The 18,042-nt window shown below is 42.8% G+C and overlaps 2 protein-coding genes across 2 annotated transcripts in view; one reads left to right on the plus strand and one right to left on the minus strand.

Annotated features, from left to right (window-relative positions):
* Nucleotides 1–770: 770 nt before the first annotated feature.
* On the minus strand, nt 771–10,875 carry coq10b (coenzyme Q10B). Its single transcript, XM_063214130.1, has 5 exons — nt 10,737–10,875; nt 7,052–7,213; nt 3,291–3,483; nt 2,844–2,945; nt 771–2,570 (listed from the first exon to the last, which is right to left on the minus strand). The coding sequence occupies exons 1-5, from the start codon at nt 10,835–10,837 to the stop codon at nt 2,403–2,405; spliced, it is 726 nt and encodes a 241-aa protein (XP_063070200.1). The 5' UTR covers nt 10,838–10,875; the 3' UTR covers nt 771–2,402.
* A 3,207-nt stretch (nt 10,876–14,082) lies between these two features.
* The window catches only part of sf3b1 (splicing factor 3b, subunit 1), a 29,903-nt gene continuing 25,943 nt past the window's right edge, over nt 14,083–18,042 (plus strand). Inside the window, exons 1-4 of the mRNA XM_063214114.1 lie at nt 14,083–14,155; nt 16,055–16,227; nt 16,591–16,692; nt 17,065–17,179. Coding sequence (XP_063070184.1) covers nt 14,128–14,155; nt 16,055–16,227; nt 16,591–16,692; nt 17,065–17,179 — 418 coding nt within the window. The 5' untranslated portion in view covers nt 14,083–14,127. The remainder of the gene's footprint in view (nt 14,156–16,054; nt 16,228–16,590; nt 16,693–17,064; nt 17,180–18,042) is intronic.

Raw genomic sequence — 18,042 nt, forward strand, 5'->3', positions numbered from 1 at the left:
AGCCAACACAGAACATCTCTGGGGTTTTTCTTCCCCTGAACATCCCGGATGCAAATGAGAACGATCTTTGAATTTTACTTTTGCGAAATGCTGAGTAAAATTAATCAATGATGTGAAGAACAGAGAAAAAGACTAGAGGAAGTAGTTTGACTTTCACCCCATAACTTGCCCTGCTGGCACTGGAACAATGTAGATGGAAGAACTGATCTGTCTGTGGCATAAAGTCTGAACGGCTATGGATGTGGGGTAATGACTGACATGTCACAAATTAGACCAATTAATTACTCTTATTTCTTTGTCTACAGCCAGTTCTCACTGAACAGGCATGCTCCTTCATGACCATGACTGCCTGTCAATGGTGTGAACTGTGTGGTAGAAACATAAGTCAAGTAGCTCTTTTTTTTGTCAATTATACATTTAGCAGTGATAATTCAATGTTTTTCTATGGTGTTGTCAATCATTTGTTTTGCTTTTTTTAATTTAAATAAATGGTGAAAATAATGTTCTGGCTCCATAAATTAATGTTGACAATTCACATCATATTCCACAAGTGGAACGCAAATCCATGGTTGCAAATGACCAGACAACAGACTGCAACCCAGTGTTAGAGTTTGTCTGAACAAATACAATCCACTAGGGGTCACAACCACTACACATAGTTCGTGGAACTATTATTATCGTTCACATGACTACTCTATTTGTAGCCGTGGAACTGCACTTTATACTAGTTTGAACCAGACCACAAGACATGAAAAACAGACAGACAAGAGTTCTTAAATATAAAAATACTTTATGAACCATGCAGTCTGTATAACATTTTCACCCAACACTCAAATTAAAATACCTTAATTTACACTAAAAAGAAAACAAAAACCCACATCAAAACATAGACTTTGACAATGTGTTTTTTCGGCAATGAGCACTGATCAGGGGGTCTTGCATCAGTATATACAGTGTGGTCTTCCCATAACCTAAATAAATAGATACATGTTTTTTTTTTTTAAAAGATGATAAATAAATGTTGTAACGTGAATGCAACAGAACTGCGCTGCTGAATTGGAATAGTCAAAGATTAAGGGGTGTATGTTCGGGGGGAGGGTGGGGTGCAGACACAGGTGCCTCACTACTACTGCCGCTGTCAGCTGGGGGTGAAAGACAGACAGTCACCAAGCGAACACAGGTGATTCCATCGCACACCTGGACAACAGTTTGGGCCCTTTTTATAGTAATAAGCAGTGGGGAGAGCATCCACATTTAGCAAGCGCTACCTGCATTCAAATCCTTACAGGAAAGAAAAACTTCAAAAACGCTATTGCACAAAAGTAACACGTCTTAGAAACAAAAAACGAAACCACGATCGATTGCTCGCTCTCGAGTTGCCACTGCGCAGTAGAATCATCATTAGTCCACAGTGCGTTTGTTCTTAAAGCTCTACACTTCTCTCACTACAAATCCTTTCAGGGCATCACCCATCCTCGGGTCACGGACGAGGAAGTGAACAAGGCTACAACCCTAGACATCCCTCGGTCTTGGCACGGAGGATGAGGCCTCAAAACAGGATTCTGTGAACGGAGCTACAGTACAACTCTGTGCTTGCATCTTAAACTGATTCCATCAGTCATCCTCGGAGGTACGCCTCCCATCCCACCTCTTGCACCGTGCAGTTTCACTATCTGCAGCTCATCTCCAGTTCTCTACCTGGAGCACATGTCCCAACTTTGCTCTAGTCCCTTCTTTTTGAAATACTGATCACTTGTCAGAAGTCCATAATTGATGTCTGCTCTCTTGCCAACAAAACCACCCATTTGTTTTGACAGCACTGGCATTCTGGGGATTGTGTGAATGCCGCAAAGATCTAAGTAACATTCTCTCAAAGTCTCCCAAAAAAGGGGTATTTTTAAAATAATATATACTTTAGTTAAGTAAATTAGCCCTTTACAGACTACAATAGGGTCTGCATATAGTTATTATATATACTTTTTAAAGATGTGGCTATGGAACAAAAGCACCGCCTCTTGTCATCATTGCCAGCTGCAAGAGTTGATGATACTGACATTTGGTGACATTCTGGAGGGGCTGCTAGGGTAGGGAAGAAAGGAAATGAAAAAGAAAGGAAAGGGGAGAAAAAAAAGAATAAACAAATAAAGAAAAGAAAAAAACTGCCCACAGGGCAGAGCCGAACTGTGCACAAACCACTCCACAGACTAGGGGTTGACAGAGAACAAGAGAGAGAAACGTAATGATTTTTGTCTTGTCGATAGAGGCAAGTATGGTCTTTAGGCACCTTTATATCCCCCACCAACTAAGCCCTGGAGCCCTTCCCTCCCCCCACCCCCACCCGCTGCACAAATGCAACCTTCCACCGCGTCCCTCGGCCGGTGTTTGACTCCAGAAAGTGCCTGCTACGTGTGGTGGATCTCATGGAACATCAGCTCGCGAGGAATGACTGTCTCGGGACCGTAGATTTTCCGAGCACGCCGCTCAAAGGCAGACACATTCTGTTTCACCACCTCGTCGAAAAACATGGTGGCCAGCTGAGAGTGCAGCAGAGAGCGGAACTCAAAGGAGATCTGAAGGAGAGGAGGAGAGAGAGAGGTAGACGTGAGAGAGGTTTATAAACAAGCTTAACATTGCAGAGATGAGGGGTGGTGTTAGGATAATCCACGACCTTCCATGTTGAATCTTTCATTTGTCTGTGTCTGTTGCATGGTGCTTAGAAAAAACGGCAAATGGGCAAGCATTCTGCCATGTATAATCTACATACTATGGAAGACATTGAAAAATGTGTCCGGAAATCCCCATATTTTGCATTGACCCCCTTCCCTATAAACCTGATGACTCACAGCAAAGTCCAGTGTGCATGTCCGTGGGTAGCCAGGAAGGCCAGGGCTGAAACGCCAAACGGTCTCCAAGTGGTTGAAGAGTTTACCATCAGAGCAGGCCGCCTGCAATTTGGATGAACAAAACAAAACAGACCAAGTCAGCCACAACACACACAAAAACGACTTGCATCACTTTATTGAATTTTTGCATGACTAATGTGACATGTTCCCTGATAAAGGCCATTGGGCCAAAACAAGTTGTTTTTGTTTACTCTTCAATCCCAATCAATAAAAGATTTGTAACACTTGTGACCATATTGAGTGCTTAAGTTTTCCCCTACTATTTGTGTTTTGAACAAATTATCATGTTCGTGCATGTTCTCCCAGTAGTTCCAAAGGAAGCCAGCAGCCCAATTGACTCGTCCCCATCATGCACTGTAGGACAGGCGATTGCGTGTGTGTGCTCACCTTGACCAGGTGTGGGCGGACGCAGGTGACCAGGGAGGTGTAATTCTCCACCACGGGAGGGAAGCCCACGCTCAGCTTGGCCTTGCAGAAGCCCTGGCGGCGGAAGATCACGTCCGACTTCTTGCACCAGGGCACGAAGTGCAGGTAGTCCTCCACGTTAGCCACCACAGTGTACATCTCCTGCATAGAGTACCTGGGGAGGGCAGAATTACATCACATTTAGCCAATAGCCAGGGGCGCTGAGGCAATTATGTGGCAACGATTTTACTTCCTGAACCTGTAATGTCTGACCTTGCGCTTAGCAGACTCTCTAATAAAAAAACAGCAAACCGTTATTGTGGGGTCTGTGAGGGAGGTGTAGCAACACAAACGTTAGTTGGGAGTTTGCAGATAATAAAACTTAAAAACTAAGCTCCAGTGTGCTCCAGCCTCTACTTTTCAATTATTGTTTGGGAGTTTGTTATAGTACCTGGGGCAAGGTGAGTTTGAGTGCCTTGCTCAAAGGCACTTGGGCCATGGGTTAAGGTGTAGGGACTGGTGGCGATACTTCCTGTTGGCAAGGGTGGAATTTAATAGCCTGGGAAATGTCTATGTGTACTCGTGAAATGGCCTTGTGTACTCGTTGCAATCTGAAGGACAGCATGGAAACCCTGGCTGAAATCTTCACCCAAGTTTGAGATCCCAACCACAGAACATGGAGGGAGGGCAAGACTTACTATTAAACAAACAGAAGCTTGTAGCTTGTTAACAGATCCACCATGTCAACAGTCGACACCAGATGCAAAACCAGCCTTCCAACAAGCTTTACATAATTTAGACCGGCCTCCCCTATGAGAAAACTAATAGATGGCCCCCAGAATATAGATCATCACTTTTGACATAGTCTAACGATAGCCAGGCTAGGGATTTGAACCTGCAACCCTCCTATTCAAGGACGAAGGGTCAAAGCGCTGCCTCTGTGGTGGGCACGGGACAGCAACAGTCAGGAAGGTCATACCTGACACACCAAGCGTTCATAAATCTCCCTTCGTCCGTACAAAAGAGGAGCTGTGGAATGCTTTGCATCTGAAGGTCAAAGCCCTTGTGACGAAAGAGTTCTGTGTAGTTCTGCGTGGTCTTTGACCGAGAAAACTGAAAATAGCACCTCAATATTCACACAACACCACTCAGCAGTTAACAGCTGATAACTACAGTACATAACTTTGTACTTTCCAACCACTGGGAATTCATAAGGAGCATAAAGGCAAATATAAATGTGATATCGAACCAATCAAATCCATGAACATTTCCTTGTTTAAGCTTACAGCTTTGAAAACAACTGCAAAGTGGGTCAGTCCCACGCATGTGCGTCCTTTGGCAAAGTCAGCCGGCTTGCTAAAAGGTATTAATAGTCCTCCCGGCACAGTATATTGGAGGAACAAAGAGCAGTCAGCCAGCTGGCTGTTGTTCTCGTGATGTAATGTTTTAGCGGCGCTATGCCATGCCATGGATGCAGGTCTTCACCTTGAGTCAGATAGACCGGGTGCTCTGAAGTCTGCTTCCTTCGTTTTGTCAATGACATTCTTTGATAAAGGGGTTCAAATGCAGTTATACACAAACTACTAAGGACCTCTACCTTGGAATTACCATACCGCCCTTATACTAATTTAATTCGTACATAGGGTCTGGAATGGGCACATTTAGTGGAGGGAGGAGTGAACTCTGTTGAAGTTTGAAATGCGCTTCCCATTTTATTCAATCACTATTATTTGTTCATAACATTGAATATAAGATGGGCACTCGTCTGCTACGCAGACGACCTGGGTTGGATTCCAACCCGGCTCCTTTGCCGACCCTTCCCCGTCTCTCTCGGTCCTGTCACTAATTAAGTCTAAAAGACCACGAAAAATAAATAAATTAAAAAACATAGAAAACAATATTAGTGATGGAAGGGGTGAGCTCTTACTGATGTTTAATATGTGCACTCCTGTGCTTCGTTCCTCCCCCCTTCGCTGATTGGCTGATTGTCTGATAACAAGGCTAAAGCCTTCCCAGAACTGCTCGTCAAAACGTAACGTGGAGGGGAACTTTTTTTGGACTGAAGTGCGTCCATCTGGTAAAGCCAGTCTAGAGGACCTCAGCCATAACCCCATTTAAACAGGACACCAAGGGGGCCTGGTCCTATGAACTAATGCTTCAAGCTGGTGACATTGTACCCTTGCAGTGGCATTGCATAACCTGCTGACGCGGGAGAGCGCCCTGGCACAGAGGAAGCCAAATATAGCTGGAGATTCTTGGGTCGCCAACGCAGAGGTCAGGATCAGGAGAGTCCAGATCCTCCCACAGGGCAAGTCAAGACAAGGCCAGTCAAGGCAAGGTACCTCCATGTGTAGCAGGCAGCACCACAGGCCAAGTCCCATTGTTACTGCTACAAGGTCGACACCTTAATCCCTTGCCCACTACTGACATGCAATAATGCTGACCCATGGGCACCGGAGGAGGTGCGACAGGCAGCAATGCCCAGCAGGTTTTAACAGCTACCTGTATAATCCTGATAACTTTGGCAACAGTTGTTTTAGGGTTCATATGTTTAGCCACAAATACATTCCCAATTACTGTCTGTAGAAGTGAGATCTAAGCATGGCATGAAAAATGATTTTAATATATCTACTTTAGATGGGTCTGTTATTGAGAGAGTATCACATTATAAGTACCTGGGAATCTGGCTAGATGACAAGTTCACATTCAAGAAACATACTGACTGTCTTGTCACTACGCTCAGACAAAAGCTATCTTTCCTGCACAGAAATAAATATCACTTTCCTGTTTTCTGCAGAAAAAAGTTAATTGAAGCTACTTTTCTGTCTTCCCTTGACTATGGTGATATTATTTACAGACATGCACCACTCTCTAATCTGAAGGCACTTGACACTGTCTATCATTCAGCTCTTCGTTTTATTACTGGGGATCCATATAGTACACATCATTGCCTGTTATATGATAAAGTTGGGTGGGCTCCACTTTCTCACAGAAGGGACATGCATTATTTTATTTTTATTTATAAGGCCCTCACTGGCAAACTCCCATTTTATATTTCATCTCTTTTAGTTTGGCACTCCAACCCATACCAAACCCGCAGCAGCAATTTTTTACTGGAGGTCCCTTATGCCCGCACAGAACTGGGTAAAACAGCTTTTAGTGTCTGTGGACCTTCAGTTTGGAATAACTTACAACTAAGGATGGGTCTTCAAGCCTTTGTGCCATTAGAACATTTTAAAGTTACACTGGGAAGTTTTTTATCACATACTTGCACTTGTTTTAACTCATAAGTTTTAATTCATAGTTTGTCTTAATTCTTATCTCTTATATGATTTATGGTGTATTGTGTATGTTCGTTGTTTATATATGATTTTATATGTGCAATTGTTTGTTTTACTCGACATCATTGTAAATGAGGGCTGGGCCCTCAATGATTCTTCGAGTTTAAATAAATGAAATGAAATGAATGAAATAAGTCACTAATGACATCTACTGGGTGTTGTTAGGGCTGTATCAGTAATAAAAGGTCTTATTAGCAACAAACAAGAGATTTGTGGAATTTTTTTAGACTTTGTTTAATAAATGTTTCATCAGATTATTAATGGCTAACAAATGAACCGTAAAACAACAACATTACCCTTTGTTGTACACAGTGCCTTTCAAGGAACCCAAGGAGGACACCTTACAAAGTGATGGGGCTAGGAAGAGGAGAGGTGGTACTGGTGGTGAGGATGGGTACTCACCCGATGATGCGTCTCTCGGAGTACTCCTTCCTCTTGTTGAGCGTGTCGGCCAGGTTGAAGAAGGTGCGGGCGGGAACGGCCACGGCGGCGGCGCGGCTGCTGGGCCAGGCCCCCAACAGGGGCGGCACCCTCGTCATCAGGATCCCGCATGACGACAGGTACCTGTTGCCAAAACAATGCAACAAAACCACAAAAAAAAAACGTTCACCTTTGAGGGATGGATCCAACCCTAGCAAATAAGCACGTATCGTATGCCTCAGAAAATTGACCTAAATATCAGCTACATAGATGCGTGTTATTTTTTTAAACACACTTTAAAAAAAAAAAAAACAATATCCCATAAGCTGTCGTTGTACAAAGTGACAACTGATTTCAACTATTCCAGACACAATGAGTGCAGTCTCCATAGACAACAAGCACATGTCCATGACAGACACCATCAGTAACAACCATGACATCACCCCCCGCCCCAAATGTATCGACAAATTCCATGGCAGCTTACAAGCTCTGTAAATGGAGGTAATTTCCAAACGTGTAATAAAACAGAAAGTAATCTGTTACCATGATACCAATTGCAGTCTCATAAAGCCAACAGGTCTTACTACCCAGGAAACATTTTAAGCTGATTCACTGCAACTGAATAACACTGGCTGTGGGTCATTTATAACAAGCACACTTAAATTGTGCAAGATTAGGCTATGTTTATCGGAAAACCTCTAATAATACCAACAAAGAAATAAAAGGGAAGTATCAACGTACATTGAACTCACACATTTCTGGAAAGCCCAGAGTAGAGTTCAGGCTTGCAATTAGCATAACAATACTATAGTGCTATAAATGGCCCATCAATTACTGTTGATTAAATTAGAAACAATGTCACATCAACGGACCAAGTCAGCAATGCAATGAAGTATGCAGAAAAAAGTGTGACTATTTTGTCACTTGTGCAAGGCTGATTAGTCGAGGCCTTGTAAATACAGCAATAAATAAAGCAAATACGGTAATCATTTCAAGAACACTAGCCTGCAATGTCATTACAACACGAGTCGACATAGTAATTTTTTAAATACCAATGCAAAGAAAACATCCATCTCCTGGCAGGCAGCATATAGTTTATGATAGAGAGTAGCATTATAAAGTGTAAGCTTACAAGGGCCTGCTCACTACGGAACTAGGTCCAGCTTAAGCGGTACCTGCCAAAAAGGCGTCCCTCGAAATAACCATCAATCAACTTAAACAACCAATAGCAAACCTCCTAATGAGTTTACGGTCCACCTTTTCAATGCTGCTGCCGCCAGTGTCCTCAGCATCAGAGTTTTACAAGGTTTTACAAATCTACAACAAATGATGCTTAACAGCTTACGGGAAAGTCAGGTACATCCGTCCTCCACCTCACCATGCATGTCCTCAATTGTTTACAACGACACTAGTAGTAATGACACTTAATACCATCTAAAAGCAGCTAATTCTATTGCAGTGTTCCTTATATGACACCCTGACTGACACTGTACTATTATAGCAACCCTGGTGTGTGGAGTTCAGCTCTGAAATTACTGAAGCAGTAGGCCTAAGCTTTTACGCTTAACCAATCCAACGACAAATCTATAACCTCTACCGTGAAACATCCACCCACTTTCACTCCACAAATGCACAAGTTAACTTGTCAGACAATGCATTTGCAAAACTAAGCCATACCTCCACAAAACCCTGATTAGATAGAGACTGCCCTGTAGAATAAGTTTCACAGCCTTTCCAAGAACAGCTCCCCCATCCGTGGAACAGCACAGGCCATTCAAAGAATGTGCTGCTTGCAAGGGAAGCTGCTGAACTATTGCCCAATCACCTCTGACTCGTCCCTTGTCAAAAAACCTTGACCTATGTGAGAAGATACTTCTATATTTGTAGTGGAGGTCGACCAGGCCCAGCGCTAGGCCATGTTCACAGACGCAACTGGCCGGGCCCTTCACTTTGTCACTTAGCAAGAGCCAGTCAGTTCAGTTCATATCTAGGTCATGCGAAAGCAACACTGCTCTGAAGACAGAACACGCATGCCATCTCAGCAGCTCGCTAAGCTCATGGCAGACGTTGCCAAAGCTTACATTTGCGAGATAATATTTCATGCAGGCGAACCTTAGCCTACACTCTTACGCACCCCATTCAGACAGATTTAGAGTGCATTGGGTAACGACACAGAAATGCACAAGAGGAAAAGTAATCGGGTCCATGCCTTATTACCTAACTAGGGCTGAAGTATATTAAATGCATAGGTGCAGAGTGATGCAGGATTTCATTGTGTAGACATAGACATGGCCCAGAATGAAAGACCCCATTCCAAAACCACAGCTATCTTGACAAGGTCTGGCCTTGTCAGGGAAAGATGGCAGGATGCCAGTCAGGGCAACTGTACCTGGCTGGTCATCCAAAGCAATGGGCACACAATGTCCCTGGCTGGAGTGTGAAGGGCAACCTCACAACTGTTGGCAATCTCACAACTCTCAGATAACACGCAAGTTCACGTCACACAACCAAGCATGAGGTCACGCCTTACGTCAAGGGGACATTCTGCTACGAACACAACTATATTGTGCTGCTAAAAAAAAAGATCAATCAATCAAATCAAAAATATTTATATAACACATTAATATGATACATAAATGTCATTCAATGTGCTTAGGAATAGAGAAAAGATAAGAAAAAAACTATATTGTGTTATAGATAACGTGTAATTAACTAACTATCACCAAAGGCAGATGAGAATAAAGCGGTTTTCAACTTCCTTTTAAAACAAGATATACTGTTGGGGCAGTTCTAATTTGGACAGGGAGTTGGTTCCAGCATTTTGCAGCATAATGACTAAATGCCATTTCACCCTGTCTAGACCTGACCCTAGGCATAACCAGAAGAGGAGATTCTGAAGACCTGAGACATCTATTAGGGTGATATTGCTCAAGCATATTTGAAATAAGCAAAGAACATGAAGTCAGGTATTTTGAGATCACAAAGCTACTATTAAGTTGAAACTTCAACAAATCATATATACTTGTCGAATATAGAAGTGCATTATAAGGTATTTGCAAACTACTTGCAAAGAAGGAAAGCATGCAAGGAAGACCGCAGGAAAGCAAGATAGCAAAGAGTTTGGGAATGGCAAGTAGTTCTACTCAACTGTGTGGTAGTACAGGTTTAGAAGTCCAACTACCGGCACACCAGACGGATTAAAAAAGGGCATTATTCTGTTCTGTTAATACCAAAACTGTGCTAGCTCATATCCGAAATACAAACACAACAAGTACATTTTAGATGAATCTCACGGGTGACAGTAACTGGATAAAATGACACATTTTCCAAAGTAACGTTTAGAAGAAAATGGCTCCACACTGACAAGACAAAACTATGCCAGGCTAGCAGGTTACGCTTAGATAGAAGAAAATATGTTTTGACTTGTTTCTTTCTTTCGACTTGTTCCTTTGCCGAGTAAAGTTGCCAAGTTCTCATCACCTTAATTTCCACCTCAAAAAATTCAACCAGCATCTGGTAATGTTAAGTGAAACAAACGTTACTGGCAATTCCAGCCTGTATAATGTTAGCTCCTTTACTAGATGCTAATCGAACCGTTAGCCGTTGTTAGCCAGCGAAGAAAGAGGGGGCCTATATGACATTGACCTTATCGAAAATGTTTATTTACCTCACTCCACTCTTTCCCGGTACTTCACGGCTACTTGAAGATGGCAATTGTTTGATACATTGAGCTACTGCTCTCCGCAAACACCGGGAACCTCTCGCCATCTTCAGTATCGACGACTGGTTGTTTTACCAACGCTAATAACCCCTCAAACGTAAACCCCACCCTTCTCCGGGTGGCACCCTATCTGTGAAGGTTGTGATTGGACAATACTTTTCCATAACCTCTTCTGGTTGGTTCCCATTGATGTCCATTGCTGTAAACCAGAGCCATCTAATATCAGAGTTACGCCACTCCCATAGACCTCTATGGACCAATCTTTCCACAGCAATGGCGGCTCTCATGGAGCCTCACGGAGAGTTAACATGGAAATCCCCATTGACTTTAGTTCTATTAGAAGTTACTTAGTTCCAGGAGGTGGCGGTATAACACAGAAAATGTGGTAAAGGTCATGTAATTTGTTTGTACTTAATCTTTGTTTGGTATGTGATGGTTCTGTGTTAGTTTACAACGAACAGAAGTTTACTGTTAAGAAACATTTTAATCTACGCGAATCACATCACCAACCGACTTCCTGGTCCCCGGTTTGCGCAACTCTGTTATTAGATGGCTCTGCTGTAAACGGTGTGACGTAGTATACATTGTAGTGAAGCTGCGTGCGCATTCATGTCACGAGATAGAGGATTGAGTTGCGGTCGGTGACACCAGCGACCGTGGAAAACTCTTGAAAGGTTGAGCTAAATTTGTTTGGGACGAAATGTAAAAACTCACAAAATAATTCTCAAAATTGCATAACTGCATGTCTGTCAGACTGTAGTAAAGTATATTGCAGATAAGGCATGGGAATAGAGGAAAGTAGGCCTATTCAAAAAAGATATTTATTTCCACCACTATTCTAGGCCTAGAGTTTGAAGGAACCAACTTTCAGCGTTTACTATTCACCAAGAATAACAATATCTCCAAATCATGAACTACACAGGGGTTAACTCTGAAATAGTGAGATACCCTGAAGTTTAACAATTTGTTTGATATAAACCTGCAGGAAACTGATACCATCATAACCATGTACCAAAAGTGCACTTGTATAGACCTATGCAAGGCTGTCTTTATCTTGCGTTTAATATTATTCGCATTAGTCCTTGTAATTCCATAGCACACAGCACATGCAACAAAATCCCAACAGGCTGACTGTGCAACAACATAGCCAAATAGTCAATTGTGCCAAGGGGAGGATCTGAGAAAAAGTACCCAGTACCCACACGACCCCAGTCCACCACTCCCCATTCATAAAACAGCTTCTGGCAGACTGGTCAGAATGGTGGCCTTATTTCCTTTAGACCAGGGGTTCTCAACCTTTTCCACCTTGGGGCCCAGTTAAAATGTTCACAAGTAGGGCTGGGTAAAATAATCGCTTTAATCGGTAATCAATCTAATTGAATCGAAATTCACATAATCAATTCACAGGGCACAAAATCGATTTTTTTGGTTCTTTTTCTTTTTGTTCTTTTTGTTTCATTTAGGTCTATGAAAAATACCCAGTAGGTACTAGTCAATTAGATCTGGGCCTACTTATCACAATTTATTATATGGTGTGACGTCATCGGTCGAATGCGCCATTCATTTCAATGGGGCTCCCCAACGTTCGCACGTCTGTTATTTTTCCATAACGGACGGGTTGGTCTATATCAGACCGCTGTCAATGGCAACAAGACTTTTCACTGCTAAAGCGACTTTTCAACAAGACTCTAATCAGCTGCTAACAACACCTGTTGTCCTGGCTACCTAGCTGTTGCCTAGCAGTGTTCCACAACGGCACTGTTTTGTTTTGTGCAGCAACAATCTTTTGACATGAAAAACTATAGTAAACTTAACATTAAATAGGCCTAAAGAAATGTCCCATATAATAAGCGGGTTAACGTTCGGCGAGTCGGTCGCTTTGTGGAATAGCAGCACTTCAGAGAGGGTCTCTCTCGTCGGGGTCTAAAGATTCTCTCTGTCGTGCTGCTATTCCACGGTAGCGACCTTCTCGCCGAACGTTAACCCTTACTTAGCAATCTGTTAACACTGTCAAGCCACAGCCCTTTGTCATTTTTATATAAAAATAGCCAACAGCATCTTTTGGGGGAAATCCTGGCACCAAGAAGGGAACGGATTGAATCGATTCGGAATGAATCGAATCGAATGGAATTGAATCGTGATTAATCGATTCAAAGCCCTAAGAATCGAAATTGAATCGATACAGAAACATGGCTGCGATACCCAGCCCTATTCACAAGTGTTCAGGGAAACAATAGCCTACAACTCAAGTAAATAGTCAACAGCAACACACACAAATAGACCCCAGCCCACATTTTGAGAATCCCTGCTTTAGACAAGTGATTGTAACCAAACTCAACAACTTAACCATAATAGGCAATTTCTTACTTATATAATTTGCTTCTAGTCTCCTGCACTCCACAACACCGATTTAGGCCTAGGCCGAAGCCGCTTCTCTCAGTGCCTGCAATGTCCAATGGCACCCCTACCCTATGCTATGCATCAATAATTATGAGAGATAATGTTAAATGTTATGACATTGGCATCCAGGTGGGTCAAACCAGAGAGACTGGATGATACTCCTAGAATCTCTGGTCAAACTGTCAGCTGTCAATCACTGAATCGTGCACTCACCCCTCTAATCTCACTCACCTCACTCCCCAATGCAACTGGAATAAATAGCCAACTGCCAATAGGGGGTTGCAATGTTCTGGCTATCCCTCTGCTTTGAAAGACACACTGAGCAATTCAATTCAGAATAGAAATTTGTTTTATTTTCAGACACACACACGCATGCATGCACGCACACACACACACACACACACACACACACACACACACACACACACACACACACACACACACACACACACACACACACACACACACACACACACACACACACACACACACACACACAATGGGTGGGAATCACTGGCATTTTTCTCAATTTTGGCTATAGTTCAGAATATATGTTTCTCAGTTTTTGGTGATGGTCTTCAAATAAAATTCACAAATTCTTTGCAGTCGCCTCATATCAAGATAGACTAGGTTGATTGTCTTTGTGTGTTTTGTATTGTGTTTTTCTTTGATAAGGGCTATAACACCTCTAGGCCTATGTCCGTGTAGTTGACTGAGATCGAAGGGGCAGATGAGTGACTTCAGCTTATAAAAAGGATTTAAAAAATGATTACCAGATTCTGTATTTTAAAATTCCACCCTAAATGGGAGATTCCTAAATGGGCCATTGGAAAAACACAAAAAGACACTTTTATTTTGATATTTAAATTCCAGGGATCTCCACTAGAGGCGGATATTCTCAGAGGTCTTCCGGTATTTGGACATACGCAGCACGAAAATGGCGAAGATCGCCAAAACACACGAAGGTAATATATATGAAAATATTGCACTTTGGTGGAGAAATCGGGTGTGAAAATAGTGCGCAGTAGAAGTTTGTGCATCTATTAACACGTCTAATAAATGTTTGATTCGGTGAATGCCGTGCATTGGATTCAAAACCACATGATCATGGAGAATGGATAATGGCGTCAAGACAACGTTGCTAGCGCGGCAGAGAGCTAGCAGTGTAGTTAGCCTTGGTGTTGCGCATTAAAAATGTCATTTACCTGGTACTTCAGGTATATTCAGCACGCCCTTTGTAGACGTACAGAAGCATTTTGCTAGATTGGTTGAGGGCATTTGCTCCAATATCGTAAACACAACACAACGTGTTCACTGGCTCCATCCGTGTCATAATTTAGCTATTACGTGTTTAGCCCCTCTGCTGCAAAATGGCGCAGCTAGAACTAAGTCAGTCAGAAGCCTGTGATTTTAGAGTTGTGTGTGTATATATAACTACTCCTATCTCGTTGGACCATATGGTTCTAATGTTAGTATTTACAAACAACTATATGGTGCTTGACATTATGTGGGGGTCTGCCGTAAACGAGTGGGAGGACAACAATCCAGCTACCCCCTAAATTTACAGGCCCCATGCATATTTGTTATACATAGGCGTATTAAATACAGTGGCACATGTTTAAAGGATCATTAACATATCCTGTGAGTTGCAGAGCAATACGGTTGTCCACGGGCGGGTTAATAGCACATTCTGTGTTTTACGAGAACTGTAGTGTAGTACTAGTCATTTCAGGCGAGAAACTGGGTTGGCTCCTGCGATGCCCGACTGTACTGTGGTAACGACGACGTATCCAGCTAGGATAGTAGTAGCTGTAAACATTGCCCCTTGCGTTCTTTGACGTGACTCAAGTTCAAGTAATAAACCCTCACAGGTGCACTGTGTAGGATGGTGGCCAGAGTATGTATTGCAACTGTAATGCTGCTCATTGAAACTGTGTTGCCTATAGCCTAATTAGTTCATTTCATGAACATTTACTAAATTATAAACTAATAGTATTAACCAGGAAAACCAAAGCACAGTATCAAAAACAGACAGGAAATCGGAGTGCTTCTGGGTCTTCATCATTTTTCCTGGGTGCACATCAGTGTAGGGTCATTTCAGCCTTCAAACAACACCACAGACAGCTTTTTGTGACTAACACTGACTGATATAATCAAGGCTGAATGTATAGTGTCCTACCCTCACATGTGAATCTTTCCTAGTCTGTTTCTCTCCCTTAATATTAGTGTCAGATTCAAACCAATGCAGTTCTGCGGTGCTACCTTGCTACTAAAAAGGCACAACAAATATGATTGAAATCCGTGTCGGTCGGGTCCCAAAGTGTCTGATTTCACGTGAAATGACCCTGTAGGGGCTCTCAAACTTGGTCCAGGTAGAGGAAATCTGAGTCACGCAATGCTATTTTTTTTTTACGTTTTATTTGGCTATAATAACTACGCAGGCATTAGGCAGCATGCACATAAAACCCCACATTCAGCACATCACTTCATTTACACACTCTGCGTGCATGTATTGCATGCTCTGTATTGTCAATGCTGTATATTTTGTTAGGTGTTATGCATTGTTTATATACTGTATCAGCCGTGTGGGTGTCTGGGAAAATTAATTTATCTAAACAAATCTTGAGTCATATTCATTAAGCTGTGAAGAATCTGGGCAGGGAAGTGTCTTAAAGGTTGCAGTGTGGTGGTCCTGGTCGACGACGAGTGTCTTATTAAAAGTTTTGCTGTGTATATGTACGGTCATGCAGGTACTTGACATCTCGGTCGACAAATGTCAGATGTCAGGGTTATGCCAGATAGAACTACACAAGACAAATCTTAATTACTATGTGCATGTGTCTGTTTGTGTGTGATTTATGCAGACATTGAGGCCCAGATCCTGGAGATCCAGGGCATGAAGGCAGCCCTGGTGGAGAAGGGGGATGAGGGGGTGGGCCTGGACTCCACGGGCTACTACGACCAGGAGATCTACGGAGGCAGCGACAGCCGCTTCGCCGGATACGTCACCTCCATCGCTGCCAACGAGCAGGAGGAAGTAAGTCTCCAGTCAGCACGTTTGTGATTCGGCAGAATCAATCAGAGCTTTTGAAATTCATGCAACACAAATGTACACTAGTGGGAAATGTCAATGCATTTTTGCAATTATTTTTTATGTGCAGGTGTTATGTTGTGTGTTGCATCAATTTGATCTGGTTGAATAGTTTTTGTTTAATTACAAACGCCTGTGTATCTTACCCTCTACCACTGTCTGGTCAGGTTACTCCACCTACTGCAGGTGTCGAGAGACCTGATTAGGCCAATGTGCATTTTTTGTTTTGTCGAACAGGTATGTGTGTATATGCTGGGATAGCCAGGCTCTGCCAGGCTTAACCAGACACTTTGTCTCCTTTTTTCCTAGGATGACGAAGACGACTCTGCGACAAGTTTACTAGGTCAGAAGAAACCGGGATACCATGCTCCTGTGGCGATACTCAATGCAATACCACAGTCAGACGAGCAGGTGAGAAAACAGTTCAAACCAGTTCCCATCACGCACTACAAGCTTTTTAAGAATGCCCAATGTGTGTTAAAAGTTTATAATATGAATTTATCAGACAAGTTACACATTAAAAAGTAGATTTTGCGCAGTGCTTGATTGTTGTAGAAGTTGTCTGTTGTCTTTAACTGTCTTTAACCTATTTACATAACGGTCCCATCATACTCTTTTAAAGTTTATAATATACATTTCCCCAATTCACAATATACTGTATTAATTTCATACATTTAGCAAACAAAATGGACATTCAAATGAGTAGATTTGTTGCAATATTTGGTGAATTGACTCCTTGTTTCTTGTCAGTAAGTGAGGAAACCCATTTTTGTCATCCCTCAGTATGATCCGTTTGCGGAGCACCGGCCACAGAAGATCGTGGACCGGGAGGATGAGTACAAAGCACGCCGGCGACAGATGATCATCTCTCCTGAGCGTCTCGACCCCTTTGCAGATGGTAAATGTCACGCCACTTCTCCCCCGCCACATCTGTCCGTCTGTTTGTCTGTCTGTCCCCCTTCCATCCTGAAGTGCACTACTTGTCCCTTTGCTCCCCCGAACCCACCCCCCCTTGCCCTCCCTGCCCTCCCACCCAGCAGAAAACCCCCCAAACCACCTGTGGTCCAAGCCAGTCATTTTTTTTAATCTTCTGGTGATTAACCCTTCGAGCACTGCCTAACAGCTTGCTCCCCAGACAGACTTTCCCTTCGTATCTCTCTTTGTTTTCTTCTAGCGAGCATCAACTGGGTGTTGTCTCCCACTCACAGTTGATATTTTTATTTTTTATTTCAACCTTCCAAAATGAAGAATGAGTCGAAATTTTAGGGTTTTTTTTAATAATAAGGAGGTGTCTGCATTCAGTGGCATGCACAAGGAAAAAGAGTTGTGAAATTAAGGTGTCTGATTTCAATTGGTCCACGGCGAGAGGTGCAGTGTGTTTTTGGGGAGTGGCAGTTGGGCGCTGAGTTTCTTAATGAAGCGTGTCCAACCAGACGTGGGTTGCAGGTAGGTGTGTATACGTACGTGTGTCTCGAAGGGTTAATGGATCTGGGTGCAAATGTGAATATTTGTCATGGTGTGTGTGTGTGGTTCATTAAAAAAACAGTAGAACTTGGCAATCAAATGTAGGTGCACAATGAAGGCTGTAAAAAGAAAGCCCCATCAGGGGAATACAAATCCTTGACCGCTTGGTCCCTTTGTTTTTTCACCTTGGAGAGTAAAGATGTCACAAACACACACACCCTAAAGCACGCACAAAGCAAGGCAAGCAGTGGTCTGGTTTCTGAGCCATTCCAACAAAGATGTTCTCACTGTCTATTC

The sequence above is a fragment of the Engraulis encrasicolus genome, chromosome 13, assembly GCF_034702125.1.
Source record: "Engraulis encrasicolus isolate BLACKSEA-1 chromosome 13, IST_EnEncr_1.0, whole genome shotgun sequence".
Taxonomy (NCBI): Eukaryota; Metazoa; Chordata; class Actinopteri; order Clupeiformes; family Engraulidae; genus Engraulis; species Engraulis encrasicolus.